At 28.4% G+C, this 26,054-nt stretch overlaps 6 protein-coding genes across 6 annotated transcripts; 3 read left to right on the top strand and 3 right to left on the bottom strand.

Annotated features, from left to right (window-relative positions):
* Positions 1-2,849: 2,849 nt before the first annotated feature.
* On the bottom strand, positions 2,850-6,457 carry LOC143220694 (protein meiotic P26-like). Its single transcript, XM_076446304.1, is given in 14 exon segments — positions 2,850-2,954; positions 3,103-3,335; positions 3,439-3,592; positions 3,594-3,797; positions 3,867-4,072; positions 4,075-4,116; positions 4,197-4,313; positions 4,410-4,707; positions 4,709-4,909; positions 4,984-5,024; positions 5,027-5,187; positions 5,270-5,601; positions 5,776-6,360; positions 6,362-6,457. Coding segments are annotated over 14 exon segments (2,775 nt in total).
* A 2,089-nt stretch (positions 6,458-8,546) lies between these two features.
* On the top strand, positions 8,547-11,367 carry LOC143220693 (calnexin-like). The gene is given in 12 exon segments (XM_076446302.1): positions 8,547-8,787; positions 8,865-8,888; positions 8,891-9,159; positions 9,236-9,409; positions 9,411-9,666; positions 9,669-9,713; positions 9,716-9,895; positions 9,978-10,117; positions 10,257-10,382; positions 10,721-10,844; positions 11,075-11,235; positions 11,311-11,367. Coding segments are annotated over 12 exon segments (1,797 nt in total).
* Positions 11,368-13,275: 1,908 nt separating this feature from the next.
* LOC143220689 (phosphatidylinositol-3,5-bisphosphate 3-phosphatase MTMR6-like) lies at positions 13,276-16,322 on the bottom strand. Its single transcript, XM_076446299.1, is given in 20 exon segments — positions 13,276-13,409; positions 13,412-13,418; positions 13,480-13,574; positions 13,577-13,703; positions 13,705-13,752; positions 13,821-13,947; positions 14,023-14,163; positions 14,221-14,471; positions 14,548-14,628; positions 14,630-14,775; positions 14,852-14,957; positions 14,959-14,985; positions 15,094-15,228; positions 15,301-15,401; positions 15,404-15,425; positions 15,497-15,559; positions 15,561-15,655; positions 15,722-15,884; positions 15,963-16,076; positions 16,308-16,322. Coding segments are annotated over 20 exon segments (1,998 nt in total).
* Positions 16,323-16,817: 495 nt separating this feature from the next.
* Positions 16,818-17,520, top strand: LOC143220692 (anaphase-promoting complex subunit 10-like). The gene is made up of 3 exons (XM_076446301.1): positions 16,818-16,842; positions 16,904-17,156; positions 17,229-17,520. The coding sequence occupies exons 1-3, from the start codon at positions 16,818-16,820 to the stop codon at positions 17,518-17,520; spliced, it is 570 nt and encodes a 189-aa protein (XP_076302416.1).
* A 280-nt stretch (positions 17,521-17,800) lies between these two features.
* LOC143220691 (uncharacterized) lies at positions 17,801-25,156 on the top strand. Its single transcript, XM_076446300.1, is given in 17 exon segments — positions 17,801-17,923; positions 17,926-17,938; positions 18,010-18,047; positions 18,049-18,133; positions 19,443-19,594; positions 19,674-20,621; positions 20,686-21,097; positions 21,175-21,620; positions 21,732-21,878; positions 21,955-22,210; positions 22,301-22,549; positions 22,619-22,962; positions 23,043-23,295; positions 23,385-23,619; positions 23,987-24,360; positions 24,445-24,726; positions 24,798-25,156. Coding segments are annotated over 17 exon segments (4,716 nt in total).
* On the bottom strand, positions 18,174-19,223 carry LOC143220697 (RWD domain-containing protein 2A-like). Its single transcript, XM_076446307.1, has 3 exons — positions 19,029-19,223; positions 18,495-18,941; positions 18,174-18,407 (listed from the first exon to the last, which is right to left on the bottom strand). Exons 1-3 carry the CDS (start codon positions 19,221-19,223, stop codon positions 18,174-18,176), a joined length of 876 nt encoding a protein of 291 aa, XP_076302422.1.
* Positions 25,157-26,054: the final 898 nt, after the last annotated feature.

Raw genomic sequence — 26,054 nt, 5'->3', positions numbered from 1 at the left:
TGTGCATCAAACAGAAATACACCTTCCACAAGGCGTTTCGCTAACAGTATCTCGTTTTGGTACCTCTAAATTATATTTACCTAGCAACAACATCAGAGACTCTGTAAGGACACAACTTATCCTGACGATACTATTATCACAGGCATTATTTATATAACTCTGCTAACCATGACTATTAAATACTTCAGAATTACTTTGTTTTAATATATATAAAATTAAAACTTCTAATAATAAAAGATGATTACGACTGATTAGCTTAGGTGTACGTACGTAGGCTTCGTGCAATTTACTACAAATGTTACGCGCAAATTTACTTTTTTTTTTTCCTTTGAGTAATCCTCTATTATCGTCCTTGCGGTTTTGCACCATTCTCCCTAAGATTTTAGACATGTCTCCCATTTCTTTATTAAATAGCCATTCTTTCCTTTAAACCAATTCTATTTAGCATAGCCAATTGTATGCGAAAAACAAATTCATCAAAGCTATCCAAATAGAAATATATTTATATACGTATATGTATATGCTTATATATACATATATGTATTTATATACGTATATATATACGTAATATATATATATATACATGGATGTGCTTTCTAACATTTGGTATGGCAAGATAGTTATTCACATTCAATTGTTATTGTATGTAATTATAACACAGTATATAGCGATCTGCCCAATATATATATCTGTGTATATATATATGTGTTGTATACACATTGCATTTACTTTTGTTTTATAGTTTCAATTAAATCTTAAGGCTGATCATGTAAACAACCCTAAAAAATATGTGTATTTCTATATATATGTATGTGTTTTACATGGATTTTCATCTTTTACGGATCATGTTAATTATATACATAAATAGAAGTTGTTTAGCAAACTGTATGTTGTTTTTTCCTTTTTTTTTTTAAATCTTTTTATATGTAGATAAAGATATTGTTCCTATGATACCGGTGGTATAATTTTTACTTACGAACCTTGTATAATATATTACATGATCGTTCCACAACATTGTTAATGGCGGAACGATTTTGTAATTTTTATAACAAATACATTTACATTGTATGGATATATTATTATTATTATTATTATTATTATTATTCGCTAGCACCACGAACCAATATTCACACACGCATATGTGTATGCATGTATATATATACACACGCACACACACATGCGGGCAAGCATACACACATACGCACGCGCACACACACACACATATATCATACGTGTGCGTGTATATATATACATATATATACACACACATATATATACATGCATACATACACACATATACATATACACATACATATATATATGTATATATATATATATATATTATTGTACTTTATATGGTGGACCATAATAAAGCATCCTGAGTAAATATTGTAACCATTACGTGCCTCGTCTATTATATTTTTTTTTTTGTTTGTTTCCTTTAACAATGCACAAATGGGGATCTATTATCAGTGGCAAGTCTAGGATAATTATTTTCGATTTTTTTTTTCGAATATAATATATCATATACGATTCCTCGTCTCGTAAAACATTAAATGTTTGATTTTCAACGTATTGTAATCTATTTTTCCACATTAACGTTGCCCCATAAAATTCCTCTTTTTTTTTTTTTTTAGTCTTTCGAACTACTAATTTTCAAATGCACGGAGGAGAATCAGCAGGGGACATAGCTCGTATTTTTCTTTTTTTCTTTTTTATTTTTTGTTCTTTTTCTTTCTGTTTAAGCTTCGTGCCTGCCGTAACGAGGAGTACTGTGTGTGTTTCTGTTCGTATTTTTTTTTCTTTTTTTTTTTTTATTAAATATATGATATGATAAGAGCAGGAAGTACATACCATGTGTCGCAGCATGCAACGTTTGTTTCTCCATCGTATTAAGCATAGGAATTTATATTATTATTATTCTTTTTGTTAACCATAACCTTTCGTTTTTTAACATGCTTATTAGATTACTTAACGATTCTTAACGAAATCTTAAAAATTAATATGTCTACAAATAGGTCTCGAAGTAACGTATGGAAGAAAGAATCATATTTCTTTCTTTCTTCATATCGGTATGCGTGTATACCAGTTTGGTTCCACGATAAAACATAATACGGATACACGTTGCTTCGAGCACAAATTGAAAAATCAGCAAGTAAAACAGTGCTCATTAGAGACTAGAATAATTTGATTTGTAAACATACCTAAAATACTGACGAAGTCGAAGATGATGTGACTGATTATGACGGAAAACTATTATTCTGCAACTTCCTTCCAATTCTCTTACTTTTTCACATGTTCCTCCTCTTCCACTTTCGGTCGAAGCGATCCAATCCGGCTTTTTTCCAATTTTTCTCTCATTGCTTCCTTTTTTTTTAAAACTTCGTTTCTTCCTTTTTTCATCGCATTAATTTATCTTGGCAGTTTACCAAATGCAACTTCGCTAAATTACTATTTATACTTTTTTGGTCGGAGACGTACGTTTACCTTTTGTTTGTTATCTTCTTCAAACGTTACTTTCATAAAACAGTGACGCATTTATACTCGTTTTTCCATTTTTGTTTCTTTATACAGACCATTAAAGCTGCATGCTGCAATTGTTTGTAATTCTATTGCTTGGATAGGCCCAAATCTCAAAGAACTCGATGTCATATACATGTTAAACACTTTTCCTCTTTCCTTTTTTTTGTGTTTTTTTTTGTATTTTTTATTTTTTTGTATTTTTTTTGTATTTTTTTTTTGTTTTTGTTTAATTGATTCGTTCTTCGTTGAGAGTAGAGCGACATTCACCAAGGAAATTCCACTCACTGAAGAAGTTACGACATATTTATTTGGTCTACCTCTTCGCTTCATGATATGTAAAGAGTGTTCAACACGAGGACGTGATGATTATTTTTAGCCAGAGTTACGATATACCCTTCTGAGGTTATTTTTAAACCACAACATCGAGAGACCTGAAAAATTCCGCCACATTATTGCATTAGACTTTATACACGCATACATGCACATACGTACTTAATATCGATAAATTAAATTTATAAAGTATAAGAACTTGGTTCAAAAGAAGAAAGTTAAAAAAATATATTATTTTGAGAAATTTACCTTGACATGTGGACATTCGAATTCAGAAATCAAGGAACCATCTCTTGAAAAAACAGCCACGTGGAAACGATTACCATGCGAATCTCCTATTAATATATCTCCTGCATCGCTAATATCAATCCCATTTGGGAAATTTGTTACATTGTCACAGCCAATGCGTCGCAAAAACTTGCCTTCCTCATTAAACACCACAACACAATGTCCTTTGAAGTCACAAACAAAATATTCTTTACCTAAATAAAAACAAAATTTTCCACATAAATAAATATTGCTTCTGCAATTTATAAAAATTTCTAATGCTTTAAAATAAACAATAATTTGAAAGAAATTATTTACCACTAATTGCAATATCACTTGGTTCCCTCATATATTCACTGCAATCAAACCACCTTAACAGTTCTCCTGAATCACTGATTACAAACACTGTTGGTGATACACTATCAACAGCCAATATGTGACCATCACTAGTTACAGCTAGGCCAGCTACAATAATCGATGTAACGAATTGCTATTTTCTTTATAAAGTGACCGCTTTTTGTAAATATTTGCATTCTCGATCGTTCGTTTCCCCGGTCACAAACAACAAATTTTCCACTGTTTCTCATTACAGCGACTTTTCTAGGATACCATAGTTGTCCCTCCTCCTTGCCAGGTACACCAAATTGGAATTTGAAAATACCAGTCTTTTCAAATATCTGAAAATACATTTTAAATGTTGAATAAAATAAAACACCATATTTTAAATCTTAAAAAAATATAAATACCTGAATTCTGTGATTATTCGTGTCGGCAACAATAATGTCTTCATCAGCACTTAAACAGAATCCATGAGGTGAACTAAATTGACCTTTACTAGGACCTAACTGTCCAAATTTAGATCTAATGGACATAGGAGTTAATTTTGTATTATTCGAACGTGAATGAGCGTAATTTCCAAATCCAGAACCGGTTACATTGCCAACTGTATTCCTACTACTACAGGCATATTATGAATAGAATCTCCTCTTAAATCATCTATAAATAATATCCATGTACAATTATATCATTTCATTTCATATCATTTGAAAAATACCAATGGTCCAAAAGAATCTTACCAGCATTTAACAGATTATTAGCAGTTAAACTCAAGTTTGGTGTGTCTACAATAGCTGGTGAAGGACCTCTACCTAGTACTAGACTACTACCACCATTAATAATAGGGTTGCCAAGATCTAAGAAGAAACAAAATGAAAAAAATTATTAAACTATATTTGAGAAAATAATCATGATAATATAATTATAATAAAACCATATAATTGATTCTATACCTTGATTACCAAGTGTATTTCCTAATTTTGCAAGAGCTTGCAAATTATTAATTGCATGACTGGTAGAACTCAGATCACCAGCAAAAAAATCTACTAAATTGAAAGGTGGTGTTGGGCTAGGATTTGAACTAGGCCCAACTACATTCGTATCCCCAACCATTTCAACCTTCTCTGCTAAACTAGCTAACTGCTGCAGATTGTACTCTTGAATACTGGTAAGCCCATGGATGGAACCTGGAGGAAGGGATACAGGAGGTGGTGGAGGTGGAATATTTTGAGGGCTGGATGTTGGAGGTATAAACAAATGAAGGTTCACCTTCAAAGGAGGATTGCATTGATGTGGGAAGAGAAATGGGAGACCTTGTACTAATAGAACGTGGACAACCCATTGAAGTATGAACAACTTGCTGGTTTACAGAAACCCCTGGCATAGTTGTAATTGGTTCAGGAGTGGATTTTGTCACTGGTGTGCTTTCAGTATGAAATTTACCAAACACTTCCTATAATTACTATATTATAAATATATATTTTAGTTTTTTTTAAATATATAATTGAATATGTGATATATACCTACCTTTAATGCTTTTTCAAACTGGTTAAAGTCAGTTTGAATAAAATAGAGAAAGAAACATTTGGTTTTGGCGTATTTTTTATCAAATTCATCAACTGTGTTCCTACAATACGACGAAGTGCAAGTATCTCCACAGCATCACCATGCTCAAGAAGCCTGGAGGTAAAGCGGCAAGCATCTTCTATCTTCTCCACTGTTTTTGCAACACTGTATAAATGAATAATTTTTTGGAAAATATCTGTTAAAAAAAATTAATAACTATTTATTACCGTAAAAACATTTCTCTAACCTATGAAATGTATCCATTATTTCTAATTCTCTATCTGAGTGTAACTTTTCAAGTTCAACTAATGCATTGTCTCGACATTTCTCTAAAACAGCTTTATAACTTTGAAATGTCTCTACAATTAGATCTTTAGCTTGATCATGTTGTGCTTGTAGTTCACTAAGTGCATTTCTAATTGTGCAGACACTTGATCATAGTCCTGCAATGCTTGCTTTGCTCTCATTCATCAGTTTTATTAATTCTTCTTTCTGACGTGGTTCTGCATCCACTAATCGTTCATATTGATGCTCTGGTGCTTTATGTTCGATAAGCAAACACTCGTTGCATATAGGTTCCTAAATTAAACAATCAACAAAATACATTTTACAGTATTTAATTTTTATTACTAATAAAGTAATAACAAAATAAAACTGAAGTTTAATCATAATCCATACTTTGTATGGGGCCTCAGATATTTTTAATAAGTTTTAATAAGTGATTGTAAAATCAAGCAATAATATGCTAACTACCTGGCAAGTATAACAGTAAAACTTCATATTCTCAGAAGGATGATACTCGCAAAAAATAGGTTTATGTATTGGTATAGCTTCGTTGGATTGCTTTAGATCTTCAAAGGCCACTACCTTGTGACTTTCAAAACAACGCATAAACTGGTGCGCAGTATTGCAATTCGGACATAAGAAGTTGGCACAGTCCGAGCAACGTGCAACCGCACTCTCTTTGGCTTTACACGAGGTACAGAGTACAGCCATGTTCTCAATTGCGGACATGTCAAGTATATTAGTTAAAACATAGTCGCATGTCAGTGATGCGGCACCCTTAGAACTAATGGAAGTTTCTTGTTGACAGAGAGGGCAGATCAGGACAGAGCTAACCTTTGAGTCACCTGCCTCGTCCATCAAGAGCTTATCTAAACAAGCTTCACAAAATACATGAAGACAAGAGAGCACTCGTGGAGAACAAAGTTTGCTCCTGCAAATAGCGCATTCTTGATCACCAGTTTCACTGGTACCACAGTTTATCTCCTCCAAAGCATCTCCTGGATTAGAGGTTTCACTACAACCAGTAACTGTGTTTATATTTCGTTCGCTGAAACACATCCCCATTCTCCACTTCTTCATTCTGTGTAATACCAGTTCCAGCTGAGACTGATGCTGTTCCAGAAGGAACAGCCACCATAGATGATGCCATCCTGTGATTCTCCTGTTTGTGTGTAAATATTTTTCTTGTTGCAGATAACTTTTACTTTCTACAGATTTTCGTCGAGATAACCGTGAAATATAACGTTTAAGTTTTTTAACGTTCCGCTCTAACAACCAAGACGACGAATACCTACAAAAAAAAGAAATCCACAAACCCCTTTTCAGATTGTAAAACACGAGGACCAAGACATCGTAGCATCGATCGTTCAATCACGAAACAAAACACTGTGTCACAGTTGGCTTCCACCAACGGGGAATTCTATCATCGTATACATAAAATAATGCTTGCTGTAGCGCACACCAACGAAAAAAATTGAATCAACACACAACGCTCGCTATGACGAACAAATTTTCATCATGTAGCATTTCAGTTCTGATATTTCGTTTTTTCTGTCTTTTTCTTTTTATTCCTCTTTCTCTCTCGTTTCGTCTCTAGAGATAAAAAAATTCCTTTCGAAGTCTGCTTCCTGGTCACACGCGGTTAACTCTTTTTCTTCGTTTTTCTTTAATTCAGCTGATTTTCTTCTATTTACATTTGAAACACTGGTCTCTCACTGGCCTCGGAATGTTCACCCACTGGATTCGTATTAAATTTTCGTTTTGAATACGATCAACGTTTTGGTTTGCGTATCAAGTGTACTAACAATCATTTTTATTGATTACGCAAATCCTCGAGTCGTTTACGATTGTTTTAACTTCAATTGTTATCCGACGCCTCTACCGCGAATATTTCGGACTTTTTCATATGTAGAGCGGAGGAATAAATCATTCGAATCGAGAAGAGTTGACCCCAATGTAGGAGCCCTGCAAACAATTAATATAATGATGGGTGCACTTATAGATCATACACGGGGCTTAGAAACTCCCCCAAGTTTCGTCGATGCAACGAACTAAGCGTCATCTTACAACTATGTCGAGAATTAGAAAACGTTGTAAACTTGAATGGCCATATTGACCCACTTTTTGAATTTACAATAAAAAAATATATAATTATTTTTCAAATTGAATTTATTTTTATTGTTAAATTGAAAAAAATACTTAAATACTTCTTTTTAATTTTATGTACTTCTTGCTATATTTTCATGAACTATATTAATTATATGAATATTAAAATAATTCGTTTGTTATAATTCTAATTATAATTTTCATATTTAAAGTTATTTACGCTTGTAATAAAATAACAGGATCGTTTATCGTTTTTAATTAAAAAATTGTTTCATGTAAACTATGCAACTTGAATTTGATATTATATTTCACATTATCGTATGTGGGATTACCGACAGTGGTTATCACACAACGACATTTGATATTTCGTTAGAATATCGTTACAAAAAAAAATATAACCATATTATTAGTACTATTTTTTTTCTATTATAACATACAATTGTTAAAAATCCCCAATATTTAATGATTCTTTTAAAAAAAAAGGTATATTGTTTTTACTTCTACATCTTTTTGAAGGTTTTTCGAAACAATTATAAGATATGAATTAACATTTATTAATGTTAGAATTTTTTTCACTCTGGAGAATTTTATGTCTCGTATTGGGAGTCACTGTGACAGGGTTTTATGATGCGATGTTCAAGGGAAACGGTATGTTACATGGATATCACACGTCAGAGAATATGTGAATGGAATACTTTTCTTAAAGAGTCGATCAATTTTTTTTCGAGTGAAAAAAAGCCATAGCAACTTATTTGAATCTAATTTTAAAAATAGTCCAATTAATTAATTTTTCTATTTTATTATTTCAATCGACTATTAGCTACCTGATTTGATAATTTAATTAATTTAATTAGGTGAAGTATTCTATTTTTCATCGTGTGCCTCGATTTAGGCATTGTCGTTGCTTTTTGGAACGTATAGCTGCAAAAAGACATTCTTTTCAATATAATTAAATTACCATTATTATTTAATTAAATTACTAACGGTGTGTCGTGATTTTCTTCTCACAGCGTTCACTAGGGAATCAATGCGCGACGATTAAATTTGGTAAGAGACTAATTTTATTCAGTTTTACTTTATGATTAATTTTCATTCAATATCAAGTTCTATTTTTTTATTTTTAGGAATATGAGATGGCCAGACTTGTAACGAATTTAACCATTTATTTATGTCTACTGTATAGTATTATTAGTGCTAATGAGAATGATAATGTTGATCAAAATGTAGCATCCAAGGTAGTTTATAAAACACCTGAGATCTCAGGTTTCGCATATTTGGTAGAAACATTTGATGATGAAGAAAAGTTTAAAAAATCTTGGGTTATATCAGAAGCCAAAAAAAACTCTATAGATGAAGATATAGCAAAATATGATGGTTATTTTTTTATTTTTGGTTTCAATTGTTTATATATACTTAGTGACATAAAACTATAATGTATATTATTTACATAGGAATTTGGTCTATAGAAGAACCAAAAAGCATGCACAAGAAGGAGATTTAGGATTAGCTCTTAAGAGTAAAGCAAGACATGCTGCTATATCGACTATGTTATCAAAACCATTTTACTTCAATGATAAACCATTAATTGTACAATATGAAGTAAATTTCCAAGAAGGCCAAGAATGTGGTGGTGCTTATTTAAAATTACTTACTTTGGATCCAGAGCATCAAGATTTAAAGATATTCCATGATAAAACTCCTTATACTATAATGTTTGGCCCTGATAAATGTGGAAATGATCACAAGGTACATAACACGAAAAATATTAATTTTGCAAAATTACATTAAATTAATTAAAACTAACTGCTTTTCTCTAATTTAGTTGCATTTTATTTTTCGACACAAAAATCCTTTAAATGGTTCTATAGAGGAAAAACATAGTAAAAAACCACGAGAGCGTTTGGAAGATTTCTTTAAAGATAAGCAATTTCACCTATATACTTTGATCATCCGACCAGATAATAGTTTTGAAATCAAAATTGATAATAAGATAGTACAATTCTGGATCCTTGTTGGATGATTTTACTCCACCAGTTAATCCACCTTTAGAAATAGAAGATCCTACTGATGTTCAGCCAGAAGACTGGGATGACAGAGAAAAGATTCCTAATCTATCTGCTGTCAAACCAGATGATTGGGATGAGGATGCTCCAGCACAAATTGTCGATGAAGATGATATTATGCCTGAAGGATGGCTTGAAGATGAACTACCAATGATTCCCAATCCTGATGCTATCAAACCTGAAGATTGGGATGTGAAATGGATGGAGAATGGGAACCTCCAGAAATACCAAATCCAAAAGTGCAGATGCACCCGGATGTGGACAATATAAACAAAAAATGAAAAAGAATCCTCGATATAAAGGCAAATGGTCACCACCTTTGATTAACAATCCTAATTATAAGGGAAAATGGAAGCCAAGACTAATACATAATCCTAATTACTTTAATGATGAAAAAACCATTCCAGATGATGCCTATCGTATGTTTTCATATATTATACTTCTGCGCAAAGTTTTGAATACTCTTTGAATGTGGTTTGTATTAAATATTTATACTTGTAGAGTGCTGTGGTTTTGAGTTATGGTCAATATCTACAGATATCCTTTTTGACAATATTCTCGTTACTGACAGTGAAGAAGTAGCAAAAAGATGGGCAGATGATACATTCGAAGTACGCCGTGCTAGAATTGCAGAGGAGAGTGTATGTAATTTCTTTATGCATTTAAAGGAAAAATAATCTAACATTTATTACTTAAATTAAATTTATTAAGGTCTATGGTAAAATTAAACGAAATTTAATTTTCATGAAATGTGCGATACATGTACGCTATGCTATACAGGTAACTTTATGGGGTCGTATATTGAAAGCAACAAATTATAAACCAGGCTGGTGGGCGTTGTATTTTATATATTGCGCAATACCAGTTATGTTCTACATTTGGTACCTACTGAAACGAGTTCGTGAGGTATATTTTGTGACTTCAGATGTGCAAATAATTTGCTTTTTGTAATATCAATATAAATCTGTAACAATATAATGGCTACCTGTATCTTTAATAGCAATGTATCCACATAGATTCTTCACATATAGTATAAAACTGTACATATTCCTCAGCTGTATATCCTACAAAATAGTAGTACAAAAGTATGAAAGAAAAAAAGTGTAAATATTTAAAAATTTATTAATCTATATTTTGAAGGAAATTTGTTTTAGTAATATGTAATTAAATTCGGTGTAAATTATATAAGTGTAGAATTTGTTTTTAAGTCATATCATTTGTAACTTTGTAATTATTTCATACAGTGGAGTATATGGCGTCAAATTGGCATATTTACTGCAGAACATCCCTGGATGTGGGGTATATATATAATAGCTCTTGGCTTTCCCATACTGCTAATTATGTATTGTTGCTGCTTTGCTTTCTCAGGTATAAAGAAAGTTATCAGCTTTTAAGTTATACATTTTGTACATTCATAGTAGCTATATAAAATGCATACAATATTTTTATTTTGTAGTAATATCACAAATCTTATAAAAGTAGACTTATGCTAATTTCAATAATCTGTTAAAATTGACTTTTGGTTTTTGGGATTACATATTTAGAATTTTGCAAAAAATTTATGACCTAACATATAAAGTTCATAAATTTTTATTTAGGATAATATGATTTAAAAGATGAAGATAAACAACCTTTAGAAGCAAATGAACAAACAGCACCAAAAGAAGAAAAAACAGAAAATCCACTGTCTAGTACTAAAACAGAGGAAGACACCGAAAAAGTAAATGAAAATGAAGAAATTCTAGAAAGTGAAGAGAATGTTAGTAAAAGAATTTTGCATCCATTATAATAAAAATAATTTATTGTTATTATGTAATTTTTAATTAATTTTCAGGATAAACCTGCAATAGGTGGTGATGGGCCACGTCGAAGAAAACCAAACAAAGAATAGAATGAATTGAAACTAAGTGAAAGGAATTCATACTATTAAGGTATTTATGCAACACTCACATTCCACTTGAACACTTGTCATTGTGAATGTTAGGATTTTTTCAGTATCTAATTATATGCAATACAATTTCACTAGGAGCCAAATTTTTATCTAATTAATTAGGTATTTGGTTCTTGCGTGTAATTTTTCATCAAATCATACTTTTTAAGCAAAATAATTTTCACATTGAAGCATGTTTCTCACGTGTATGAATGATACAAATACTTTACAAAAATAAGCAACAAATTTGTAAGAATGATGTTGGGTGTAACTATATATGCCTTGATGATATCTAGCAATGTAACCTTTGTTATAGTACATTAAAAAGAAATTAATAATAGAATAGATTTATTCACAGTTTCTGTATAATAACAAAGCAGATTATGTGTACTTTTTTAAAAAGTTCATGGATTGTGTTGACTAATTTTTAATATGCAATTCATATAGGACTTCTTAATATTAGCAGTTACTGTTTTTCATAGATATTTATAATATTATTCAATGTAATGATCTTTCTTAAATAATGTTTCATTCCTTTGCCATTATGTTAATAAAGTGTACAATGTAAATGAAATAACTTCATGTATTGTATGATGTTGTATTATTTATAACTTCAGTTTCAAATTGTTTAACACTAAATATATTGATAATTTATATTATCCTCCTTCTACTGAACCGGTCACATGACATTAACAAATAAAAACTATATTTTTTATAAATGAATGCAGATAGTAGTCAATTTAGTAGAAGCAATGTTAAATAAAATAATTTTTACATATTAACAAAAGAAATTAATTTTTTTCATTTGAGTTTTAAACAAGAGTAGAAAATTGTTTATATTTTTTATTTACAGAAAAAAAAAATAGCTTTTTGTACACTTGCTAAATAATAAGTGTCTCATTCTTGTTTATCACATTTTACTCAAATTATCGAATTTGTCATTGTAATTTTTCCAAAAATATGTTTTTTACAGTTAAAACAAATTTTGGTAGTTTTATGACCCTTATAATATTCTTTTTACATATCATAAAATTTTCAGTTCGTCACCGATCGTAGTAGATGAAGCAGGTTACATATAAATCTCAGAAGAAACGAAATAGGAAGAGAGATATCGAGTAATTGCTTATATGTATGTATATAATAAAAAAAGTTGTGAAATAAGTGACGAAAGCGGTAATGTCGAGTGCAGTTTAAACTTGATTATTTAACCAGCTTTCAGCTATCGGTGGTAGGTTTAGTGTCAAAAATAATCAAATGAATTCATTATGAAAATCTTTTTTCTTTTATGTTCAGTAAATTTTCTGTCTTACTGTGTGTAGAAGAACAGATCAATGTCATTTTAAAATTAAACTAAATTATACAATTTTTTTTTTTTTATCAGAAAGTTAAAACTAAGAAGAAGATTCAATTGTTATATATAAATGTAAAATGTCATGCTGAATTTTATTTTTGAAAGCATGTTTTCTAATCTTAAAAACAAAGTAGTGTCCATTACTGTTTGTGTATCTTATAATGAAGCATTAAATAAAAACAGTCTTTTTTATAAAAAAGGTATGATTTTGCCTCCATAAAAGTATAATTACAATAATATAATTTTTGTTAAAATATTAAAGTAAAATTGTGTTTTTATTTTTAATACTTTTCTGCGCGCGCGCGCGCATGTATGTGTGTTTTTTTTATTTAAGATCAATACTTTCGTTCAAATATGAAATGTACAATTCCCTATTAATAGTTTTCATTGAAGCAAATTTTTTAGTATATGTTACAATTTCCTTACTTCTGTCTTAATCTTACATTATCTAGTTACCATTTATAATATACATTTTAGATACAAGTTACACATTTAAATAAATGTTTGAAGGGATTAATTTAGGGACTAGTAGAAGGAATACTGGAATTCTGTCTACATGACTCACAAGTAGGCACTGCACGTTGCGAATGATGTCCAGCAAGAACAGTATGCACACCCATGCATCTTATGCATAATACCTCTCCACATGACAACAATGATGCTGATAGAAACATATTTTTAATATTGAATTAAATTTTCAATTGTAATATGTTTAAGTATACCTTTCTATTAAATGCGTCAAATGTAGTAGAGCATATACATTCTTCCATGTTTCGAAACAATTTCCAGTCCAAAGCAACTGTTTTCAGTTCGTTTGTAATTCATTAATTTTTAATTTGCACTTTGCTTTTTCTTCATGATTTGATGTATTCTCTATGATGGTTTCAGATAATGTATCCTTCGTAAATTTATTATCAAAGTTTAGCTTTCCCTTGTACTCCCCCTTTTTTTTGAATATTATTTATGTTCAATACTGAAGACAGGGAATTTACTCTCTGTTTAAAATTCAAAAATAATATTACAAATTCAATACATAATACAAGTTGCTAAATAACATGTGTACCTTTACAAGGAGTTTAACATGATCTTCTAAGCTGCTAGTATGGTCATGCATTATTAAAAGAAAATCTTCATACATTTCTCTTGGATGAATACCATTTTCAAATCTGAAATACATTCCTCGCCATAAACTGAAAAATTATTTTATTATGTAGTTTTCATTTATATATTAATTAGTATATAATTACATAAAAAATATGTATTACGTGATACACTGTGGTGCTAATTTAGGTTGAAGAACAGAGCTAGTTTGTTCATCAAAACGATTGCATTTGTATAAAGGATTTATATATTCATGCATATTATTAGCAATATATCCCCATAAAGAATACGTTCGTTCCGATACTCTAAAAATATTTAAATATAAATAACATAATAATAAATAAATTTTTATTGTATAGTACCTGAAGATTTGTCTTTCTTTTTTCTGAATTTCCTATAAAAGTACATATTCACAACTATGTACATGATCATGGAGAGTTAACAGAAAAAGTTCATTAAATTGAAATTTATGAGGGTATTGCTGTAGCAATTGATATGTTGCATCAATGAACTGTGTAAAAATTGGTGCTAATTCTTTATTATCAGAATTGATGTGACCACAGCGGTCACTAAACTTATGTCCAAATGATAACCAGTCTTTTTCTACAAGTGTCTGAAAAATAAAAAAAAAAAATACAGAATTCTAATTTTTAAAGTTTCATTTAAAGATTCATAGATTCACTCCTTACTTGAAAACCTTGAATTGTCCTATAAAATGGATCCAGTAATAGAGCACTTAATGAACATACTTGAGCTGTACGATCCCAACCCATCACTACAGTGTACTACTACACTAACTCCATTTGAAACTGCTCTAGTAATAAACCAAGCAGTCTCTAAAATAGATCTTATATGCTTTAACCATCCACTGCTTTCCAAACCGCTTAAGAATGTACTCATTGATGTTGTTCTTTGTACTAGACAATAATTGAAAACATCAAAATAATAAAAAAGTATAATTACATAGAACTTTTAAAATGACATTATACCTACATTCTATTAATTTATTTAAACTTGTTCTCATTACATGAATATTCTCAATACCAAAAAAGTGAAATTTTATATTGTCATAAAAGTTCTCGTTCTCATATCCTTTTCCCTGCAGCTCTATTAGCAAAAGCATTGATCTAAATTGATGAAATAAAAAATTAACTTCTATGCTTAAAACTACAGAAGAAATTTATTTAAACTGAATATTATATATGACTTGTTTTATACTTATACTTTATACTTACACGTGGTCGAGTATCTACAACATACATATATTTAGAATTAGAATTTGTACACAAAATATTGTACATCATTTGTTCATCCTCAAGACACCGTGCACTGAATCCTGATAAAGGTTGACTACAACGGCAAATAGCAGCCTGTAAAGTATTTTACTTAGAAATAATTAATTTTTCTACATCTTTTCAAGCTTTTAGAGTTAATATGCATACCTTGTTAGAATGTAAATATGTTAAAACTGGTAATCTTCCTCTACTTCTAAATTTTGCACTACCTACCAAGATGCTATTGGCACACATACTAGGCACATACAATACTTTGGATAAGTATCACAAAGCTAAAAATTAAATCAATAAACTTTCAAAACATGTTTATAAGTTCTATGATATATATCTAAGGAATTTGTACCTCATAATTTGTATTTAGATACGTTAGGGACCATTCTTCATTTGGGACACCTTGTCTTTGAAAATTCGCTTTGAATGTTAAAAAAATTCCATCCTGTATGCTGTTGTACAGTACCCTTATTTGGCTGATAAGAAAAACAATATAGATCTTCTAAATTTACTGGAAAAAGAAACATGCAATGTTAGGCAATTCCTTAAATTGTATTCTACATAAAATAATATTTACCTGGACAAGACAATTTTGATAGTGCAAGGTATATATCATGGCAGTCTCGTTCTTTTGGAATAATAAATGTTACAATAAAAAAATGTTTGCACTTAATACATAATGGAGAGCCTGCTGTACTTAATGGTTGTTTTTCTATATTTGCAATATGAGTATATAACACCTAAAATGAAAAAATATTAAACAAATGATTATATTATGATAATTATAATAAAATTTATTATGAAAATATTTATCATACCCAGATTTTCTTTTTCCCACTTCGTTCCATAAATATAAGATGCCTTACAGTTAAATAAAGAGTACCAATAGAATGATTATTACTATATTTATCTAGAATTCTTACATTCTCCACCTATAATCATATAATTTTTCCCGATAATGACAGGTGTCATAACCCGATTATTTGTTTTGGCACTACTCTACATTTCCAAATTATCAATAAATACATATTTTATAAAAAATATGCAATTCATCACAAATAAATAAATAATGAATGACATTTATATTAATTTTAGCAATCTTATATAGTAACGATTATTTTAATTTTCTTCCGTTGATATCTAACTAATACGTAACAAAATACATTGATGAATGACATATTGACAGATGTTTGTAATTATAATAAAAATTCATTTAAAATAGCTTTCTGATTTGAAACAACTGTTTGTTTTGATACCCTTTGAGGTCTTTATTTGATCCATTTCGTTTCGTCCGTTTGTAACTATTTACACCTGACAAACCATCTGACGGATTATAATTTGAATACCACTGACTTATCATTGTTGCAGTGGTTCTCCATCTATTTTATCAAATATTAAAAAAGATATTTTTTTATTTCATGTATAATTAATCATAAATTACACGAACTTAATTATTATAGATTTTATAAAAAAAAGTTATATTAACATTATCGTTAACTTTTCCATTTTTTAAATTTCGATTTTTTTATACGTTGGTGGTAGATGGCAGTAGAGGAATAAATATTAAGATAGAAGGTTATTTAGTTTTCAGCTATTTTAAGAAAAAATTTGTCGTTTTAAAATATTAATAAATTTTTGTAATCAATCAAGTGCAAGTCGTTTCAAAGTTAACAATGAGTAATAAAACTGGTAACACAGGTGAGTGTTCTTTATCAATTGTCTAACAAAAAATCATTTGTTATAATTACTACTTTTTTAGGCGAGGTAGATCCTATACAGGAAGAATTAGCTGGTCGTGTACGAGAAGTTGGAAATCATGCAATTTGGAGTTTATCCAGTTGTAAGCCTGGTTTTGGTGTAGATCAGTTGCGTGATGATATCACAGAGACTTACTGGCAATCTGATGGACAGCTTCCACATTTAGTAAACATTCAGTTCAGAAGAAAAACAACAATACGTGATATATGTATATATACAGATTATAAGCTAGATGAAAGTTATACTCCTAGCAGGTAAGAAATTTATATCTATTATTTGAAAGCAACAAATTTTAAATAATTTTGATTTTATGAGATCATTTTTAGGATAAGTATCAGAACAGGCACAAATTTTAATGACCTTCAAGAGATAGAAGTAATGGATTTAAATGAACCAAGTGGTTGGGTTATCATTCCCATAAAGGATATAAATGATAGACCTATCAGGACATTTATGATACAAATAGCTGTAATAAGCAATCATCAGAATGGACGAGACACACATATGAGGCAAATTAAAGTTTATAGTCCAACACAGGATGTTCTGGGACCACCTGCATCTTATATTACAGGCCAATTTCTTACAAATGAATTCTTACGTTATGCTACAGTGAGATAAAGTAATAAACATTTGCAAAAAAAAAAATATCTGCAATAAATCTAATTTCATATTTTCATTTTGTATATTGTTATTAATTAAATATTAATAAAATATTTATTAGAGATTAGATAAATCTGTTTGAAATTCCTATATAATATATATACATATGTATTTGAAATCACATTAGTATTATTATCAAGAAGGAAAAAAAACATAAACACAGAATTTAAAGACTTCCTTTTCATCCATGAACTGTTTCTAGTTATGAAACAATATTCTAAGTAACAAGTGTGCAAATATGATATTAAAATTTTTGTTCATTTTGATATTAATAGATCTAATAAAATGTGATATACAAACAAAAAGAAATACTGCTTTAGGTACTATATTTAATAACACACTTAATTTCCTTAATTTCTTGGAAAATTAAATTACAGTATAAAATTTTTGAACATAAAATAATGTTAAGTGTTATTCATGTATTATATTTAGGGATCTTGTTTTTAGTGTCAAAAAATTTAAATAATAATATAACTGTTATTAATAAAAAAAATTATGGAATATACTACAAATGTAACAAAAATTATTTCTACTCATCATAAAAGGGATTTATATAAGAATTCTAAAGAAGGTAAGCAGTTATTTAAAATTATATTTATTTATTTAAATTATTAATCTAACAGTTCAACAAGTTTACCTTTAATGCCAAATAATTCTTTAAATGCATTTTGTGATATATGTTCTCTTAAATATTTAAATACTTGGCTCATGTCATTATGACAACTTGAAGTAAAAAATGATATCTCCTGAAAATCTTTAAATTTATGCACGACATCAATGTTTTCACAATCTTCTTCTTTTTCTACCAATCGTAATAGCATTTTTTGCCAGTTCATAGATTTGATCTAAAATTATCGAAATATAATAAAATTTATTTTTTAACATCATAGAAATATAAAATAAAAAGTTTATTATGCAAAAAAGATTGATACTTTTTGCCAACAATAATCACAGTCTTCAAAGGCACCTTCCAAACAAATAATTCCAGGCTTTCCTATCAAACAAAAACCTGTAACAGAATGTTCTTCTACCAAGTCAATTATTTTTTTCCTTTTAATTTTACTATATATGTGATGACTATAAATCCAATATCTAGAAAAATTTGTAGATTTTTCTCGATCTTTGTTCTTGTTACTATTATTGACTGTTCCATCTTCAATTTTATTGGAAGCTGCAAGGTAATCTTCACCGTTATCCTGCAGCCAAACTATTAATGTATAAATGCAAGGTTCATTTTGCTCTTGATGTACAAGCATATCATTCAATGCTTGATTTAAAAGCAATTGTTGGGTTCGATTTAAAAATGAGCTCCTTGCATAAATTTCTGGGTTCTCTTTGGGATAATTAGGTGGTAAACTAATTAATAATTCTATTGATCCCTATGAAGTTTTGAATTTTTTTAGTTTGATTAAATATTTTGTTGGCAGATATTGACATATTAATTAAAATATTCTTTTTAATCTTACACTGTTTAATGAAAGCTCAATTGAGTATTCCAATTTCCGAGGTAGTTTTTGCGTCGAGTTTTCAATATATTCATTAATATCAGCCAAAACTCCATGATCGGAGATTATTAATTCGTTTAGATAAATAGATAACAGTGTTTCTAACTCACAAATTTGAGCTGACAAATTTTCTTTTATTTGTTCAAATGTGGACATATTGTTAGTCGCAACACATATGAATGTATAGTCAAAATTATTTATAATTAAAATGGAAAAAAATAAATAATGTTGAGGTTATTGAAATATCAATTGATATATTCATATGATTTTAACAATTGAAATCGATGAACAAAAATTTAATCGAATCAAATTGCTAAATCGATAGTCATTTGTTAAATTGAATGTGAATTTAAATTTGAATTATTAATTTTACAGGCGTTAATATATTCAACGGATTTCAAGAATTCAATAAATTAAATTTTGACAGTGTCCAAGATATAAATTTTTTTTCTCTTCAATATGGACTCAAAACAATCTGGTTTGCTGTAGTTTTGGATATTTCCAAAGTAACTTTATACGAGATAAATGTATATTTTACTACTTTGTTTTATGGAATGTAAATTAAAGAACAAAAGTAGTTAACTAAATTAGTTAAATTTATTTTAGAATGGAATTTTTGATGATGTTGGTTCTCATTTTCTAATAAATGGAACACAAATGATTGTAAATAGTTATACTTACGAAGCTCTTCTTATAATTCAAAATCAAAATGGGTCTGTTGTTGTTTTAAGTTTTACTAAAGTTTTAGATAAGTATTACTTACAACTAATTCAGAATTTGGAATTAAATGATGTGATACATTTAACAATTTGGCATGGAATGAATAAGTTGTACTTAAGCACTATTTCTCATTCAAATATTTCAATTTTTACCTGGTTTGGTAACTACTTTGATTCGATGCAGGTCATTAATGTTAATACCAAAAAATTAATTCCTTTTCAAAGCAAAGGATTTATGTACTTAGCAGCGACTGGATCCAATACTTTGATTTTTAAGTATTTCTTAAAGTTCAATAAGTTTCTCATAATACAAAGGCTACCATCAAGTCAAGATATTTCTTCCTTTCAATTGAGAGAAGGTCATTTTATGGAACATTTTCTAACTTTATCAACAGAGTTTTCTACCATCATTTATAAGGAAATAAATGAACATTTTATACCATTTCAACAAATTTCTTCTGGCAAATTTATAGTACCAATTATTTTAAGCAAAACAATTGTACTCTTAACTTTACATAAAGATATCATAGTAATTTATCAATATGATGGCTGGAAATTCATAGAATTAAATACAAAATTATTTGACATCAGTCAATTTCATCAAGTAATATTATATGGAAAAGAATTATTACTGGTAAAAAATAAAAATAATAAATGGACATTGGAACAACTACAATGGATTAAAAAACCGTCCTACAGAGATTTGCAAGAAGAGATAAAAATATGGAACATTAATGTCAAGAGCAGAGTTCAAAGAAGAGTAAAAGAAATTTTAAATTTGGAAAATCCTATTAATATTATAAAAGGCCATATTGGACAGTTTTATGTTCGCAATGTAGGATTTTATAACTATGAATAAAATAAGTTAAATTGGTTTTATATTTCTGTTATTTTTGCAGATAAATAGGCGTAACTCGCAAAAATTAAAAAATGTATCAAGACAATACAAAGAATTAATTTCTAAATTTCGAGCACAAAAAATTGATATGATTAATAAATGGCATTCCAAAAACTTAACTGTAACTTCATTGCATGTAAAAAAAATTGAAGTAAAATGTAAAAACAAGTGCAAAATAAATCGATTGAATGTTAAAGGAAGTACTAATCTTTGGTTTAAGTTTTCAATACCGAAAGACATAAACCAAGTATTGAATTTCAAAGAATTAAGTGTTAAAAGACTTAAAAATTGGAAATGTCCACTTTTGAATTTTGTAATTGAAGATATTATTGTACATAAGTCAATTAATGAAATATCTTTAAGATATTTGCAAGAAAATGCTTTGAAAGTAACTGATAATCAAGAAATTGCAGGTGATAAATTTTAGCTTTCACTTTTTAGTTATTAAATTACTAATTAATAAAAATAATTTGTGATGTATATATTTTAGGGAAGCATATTTTTGTTAATGTAAATGCAATAAATGTTTTTATGCCATTAAATATTGCTACAAATGTAACAAACCAAGAATTAATAATAAAAGAGATGAAAGTTAAACACTTAAATCTAACAGCAGGTGGAATTTTATTGCCATTAAATGGTCCGTTCTCAACAGTTACTGGTTTACTTAAAATACCTAAACTAAAAGTAAAAGGCGATGTTCATTTACAAGGCAGAATATCTGGAAAGTGGGGAAGAAGATTATCATCTACAATACATATTCCTGAGTTTATAGCTTTGAATGGTGATTGTATTTTAGAAAATGTTAAAATTGAAAACTTGAGATCTACAGACTTAATTGCTAAAAACACAGGATCAGTCAAAAATATTTTATCAAATGCAATATCTTTGAATGATACTATACCAGTATCTTTAATTCTTTCAAGTGAGAAAGTGGTGAGAATAATCATTTATATACATTCAAACAAGGGGTTTTAAATACCCCTGTTATATATATTCTGTATATTTTTATAATAATATAAAAAGTGATTGAATTTCTGAATTTAGAAATGGAATAATGTTACTTTATATGGTCCAAAAAACTGGATTACTGCAAATTCTCAAAATATTAATATTATATTAGGAAGAAAACATATTCTTCAGAATGTAAAGATAACAAAATTCTCTTACAACAACTTAAAGTTCCCGCGGTATGTTTACTTAACATTAAAAATTTGGTAATATAAAATAAATGAATTTAAATGGTACTTTTTTTATATAAAGGATCCAGGATTTATTTTTTAAAGATTCAAAATTATGTGCCAGTTCTATCATTGCATCGGAAATAAAAACATCATTATTAGCAGTAGATAATATTATCGTAAAAGATTTAATTAGTTTACGACTTTTCGGAAATTTGGGTAAAAGATATTTTATTAATAACACTACAGTTCTTTTTAACTCTATTTTGTTTGAAATACAATATTATTATAATGTTACTGCAAAAAATGTATTTACAATGCAGATAAATAATTTAAATTTAACAGGTAAAGTAAAGTTATTTTTCTAAATTTTTTATTTTCATTCTACTTTGTAATTCATATACTAATAACTTCCTTTTTTAATTAAATATACAGAATTAGAGGGACTTATGAATTTATGGACTGAACCTAATATTTTTAATGTTTCGATAGCAACAACAGATTTGATAATAAATACTCTTCAATCGCCTACTCGATTTAATATAGAATTGCACAAAACTATACAAAATATTATTTTAGAACAAAATGCCCACGTAAATAATATTAATAATATTAATTATATCGATTTCTTCACCAATACTATAAAACTTAAAGATATGATATCTTTGCAGAATATAACATTTCGTGAGTTATGATTTACAAATTTTATATTGAATTTGTTCATAATTATTAGTTATTTTAACTCTGTTTTAGGTAATGGATTTAATACGAATTATATCTCTGCTTCTTATATTCCGTTCAATTTAATAGACATAAGAAAAAATAATAATTTCCATAAAAAAAAAATTATTGGAAGTATAAAAGTAAATGCAATAGATTTGCCATATTCTTTTAAAATCATTCAAAATGACACTCTAGTTAATGTGGTTGTTAAAGGATTTGCAAATTTCCCACTGGAACCAAAACTAACAAACGTAAATGATATTAAATTACAAAAGTTATTTTCAGAAATTTGGTTAGCTATAAATTCTACAATACTTTATGGAAAAAATTTGTATTTTGAAGATGCAATAATAGAAGGAAATTTTACGCTTAATGTAAGTAACGAAATTACTATATTAATATTCTATTATAACGATATAAATTAAATAATCATCAAAATAATAACGAATTTTAGAATATAATAAATACATTACATCCAGAAATATGGAAGAACATTTCGATACATATTTTAAGTAAAACAAAACCGCAAGAAATAATGTTTAATGCATCTTTGAATAATATCGAAGTTCCTATCCTGATTGGTTCAAACGCTTCAACTATAATATCTAAACCATCAGATTTTAATGACATGTTTGAGAATTCTTTGTTAAAGAAGAAAATTCAACAAGTGAGAGCAAAATGGACATTTAATACATTAAAAGTTTTAGGTAACAATAGTAAATAAATTAAACAAAAAACAAAAAAAATAAATCATCACAAAAATGTTTATAATGAATTTGATTCATAAAATGTTCAGGAAATTTGGATGCGAAGCAAACAATTAACAATCTAAATTTGAAAAATGATGTAATGAGATACAATTCCAAAGAAAATATCGTAACAGGAAGAAAAACTGTCATGGTTTTGACGGCGGAGAATTTGAATGGTTATGGTTTCGATAAATGGGTTGCTAATGCTTTGTTACAATCTAAAAAGAACATAACTATCAAGGGACGAACGAAATTTAGCACTGCTGCATTTAATACCATAAAGTAACTAATAAAATTAATTTATTTATTCTTACTCGCAGGAATGTATTTAAGGAGCAAGAAAGTAAATGATGACGATCGTCTACCGAGAGAATAATTTCAAAAAATGTTACATATGTCACATATTTTATTTAACTACATTTATTCTAATTATTCTGATTCGTTATCACATATAAATAATTAATATAAATTTAATTATTCAAATTATAGAATCAGATAGAAATATTAAAATATAAATTACAAGCAAATGTTAAATTGTCTGAAAAGAAGTCAAAGATTATACGCATTTCGTTATCAGACTTTCTCCTGCAAGATTCCTGAATTCTTGATTAATCGTTAATTTTATTAAAATTAATATTTAATTATACAGGGTGTCTGGAACTGTAATGGGATATACTATGGAAGAAACATTATCAAAATCTATAAATCAAATAATTTACGTTCCGAAAAAAATTCAGGGTAGCATGAATGCATCTGAACTTATTATTAATGGCTTCATAAATGACGTAAATATAACTGAACTTATAGATCATCAGTTAAAAAAAGATAAATCTGTCCAAATAATAAAAACAGACATTGCCTTACAAAATAATTTAAATATTCATGGTAATCTTATAATCAAGGATACTTATGCAGGGGCAGTAATGAAGAATTTCAATAATAGTCGTTCTAATATTACTTTTACCGCTGACAGAATGAAAAAACTTTCAAACGTAACAAAAACAATCAATACAGCTCTACAAAGTATGGTTTTTTTATTTCTTCTTTAAATATTTATCTAACAAATATTTTTAATACTGTAACTCATATATTTTATTGTCATTACAGATCGTGCAATTTACATAAATAAGATGGAAGTCGTAAAAGACACTTTCGATACTTCCAATAAATCTATTGTTACTGAAACAATGCAATGCAAATTTACAGGCAGATCATCGCATTGTAACAGTGAACTCGCAACGAATTTTGTTCTTCGATCGAATGCAAGTAACTTCATATTGCAGAAATCAATTATAATAGATGAAGAGGAATTCATTATCTTCGTAACACTCGATTCCGTTTCTATATATTCATTTGATAATGTAAGAAACAACCTTGTTCGTTTAAAAGGTTAGTATATGTTCATTTGATTTTTATATAATTTGTTGAAAGATTTTAATATATTTATTTGAAATTTGCAGATTTATATATCCCGGATATAACGGATGCGTTTGTAGAGACAAGAATACGTACTTTATGGATCGTTTTACGATTAACTTCGCAGATTCTGGTATTACACTATCAGCCATGGGAAGAGTTGCAAAAATATATCCTGCCTATCTCTAATGTGTTTGTAATGAACAGGACACCAAATAATCAACTTTTAATATTACTATCATATGGTGTATATGATCTCGAAGGATTAGCGAGTCCTCGACATATCATTGATATTTCTCTCGAAGAAAAAGTAGAAACGTTTTTTGATACATTTAATTATTACATCAAGTGTACTTCAAAAAATGATACAACTTTGATGAAAGCGCGATATGTAAGAAATTAGAGAATCTTAATGTAACTCGTAGTAATAATTTTGCTTTATATCTAAAAAACTGAAGTAAATTGAAGTTTGTTAAATGTTATTTTGTTAATGTTTGAGTATTTTAATATGAAATGTGTGAATGATGTATAATTATTGTTCTTTGGTTTAGAAAAATGTAATAAAATAAAACTTTTAAGAAATTTATGAATTAATTATAAAATTCTAGAAAAATTTATATCGCAAAATGTGATCCTAAAATTAAGATAACGATTTGAGTAATGTCATGGAAGAGTGGGGATTACGAGCGAGCATCAAGCGGAACGAGTGAAATACTTTTTTTGCTCTTCAACCGAAATAGCGGACTTCAAATGAGCAACGCATAGTACTTATTTTATGTTTGAAGTAATGTCGAAGATACTATTGGCTTTTTAAATTAATTGCTATCTTTTAGACAATTAATTTGTTACTATTCATGCATACATTATAAACACTGTACTCTTAGGTATGTTCCCATATAATTTTTGTTCGCTTTTTACTTCTAGTTTTGTTCTGTAACCTAGTTTTGTAGTAATTAAATATTACTATTGATTACTAACTGATTACTAACTAATACACTTTAATAAATATATTTCGCAGTGAAAAATTAACAAATTACTCAATTTCTGTGATTAATTTATAAAATTTTATAGTTGCATCGCAACATTCTTAATTATAGCAACATTCTTAAACAATTTTTTGTAAATAATTCTTGACCCTAAGTAGCTTAATATTAATAATTATTTTTGAGGAATATATGATGTAGTAACGACGACTACCACGATTTTTCATCAAGATGTTACATATATATAATAATGAGCAAACGAGAAGTGAACTGTGAACAAAAATATGTGAACATGTCCGAGGATTTTGTTTTTATAAT

This window comes from Lasioglossum baleicum, unplaced genomic scaffold (genome assembly GCF_051020765.1).
Source record: "Lasioglossum baleicum unplaced genomic scaffold, iyLasBale1 scaffold1445, whole genome shotgun sequence".
In the NCBI taxonomy this organism is placed as follows: domain Eukaryota; kingdom Metazoa; phylum Arthropoda; class Insecta; order Hymenoptera; family Halictidae; genus Lasioglossum; species Lasioglossum baleicum.
The sequence above is the reverse complement of the archived record's forward strand: the minus strand, read 5'-3'. Positions and strand labels throughout refer to the sequence as shown.

Excerpts from the sequence above, each read along its gene's own strand:
- LOC143220692 (XM_076446301.1), top strand. The coding sequence starts at position 16,818 with ATGAGTAATAAAACTGGTAACACAG. Across the intron at positions 16,843-16,903 it reads TAATAAAACTGGTAACACAG|GCGAGGTAGATCCTATACAG; the intron begins GTGAGTGTTCTT and ends CTACTTTTTTAG. Across the intron at positions 17,157-17,228 it reads GAAAGTTATACTCCTAGCAG|GATAAGTATCAGAACAGGCA; the intron begins GTAAGAAATTTA and ends GATCATTTTTAG.
- LOC143220697 (XM_076446307.1), bottom strand. The coding sequence starts at position 19,223 with ATGTCCACATTTGAACAAATAAAAGAAAATTTGTCAGCTCAAATTTGT. Across the intron at positions 18,942-19,028 it reads TTGAGCTTTCATTAAACAGT|GGATCAATAGAATTATTAAT; the intron begins GTAAGATTAAAA and ends AAAACTTCATAG. Across the intron at positions 18,408-18,494 it reads GTGATTATTGTTGGCAAAAA|ATCAAATCTATGAACTGGCA; the intron begins GTATCAATCTTT and ends CGATAATTTTAG.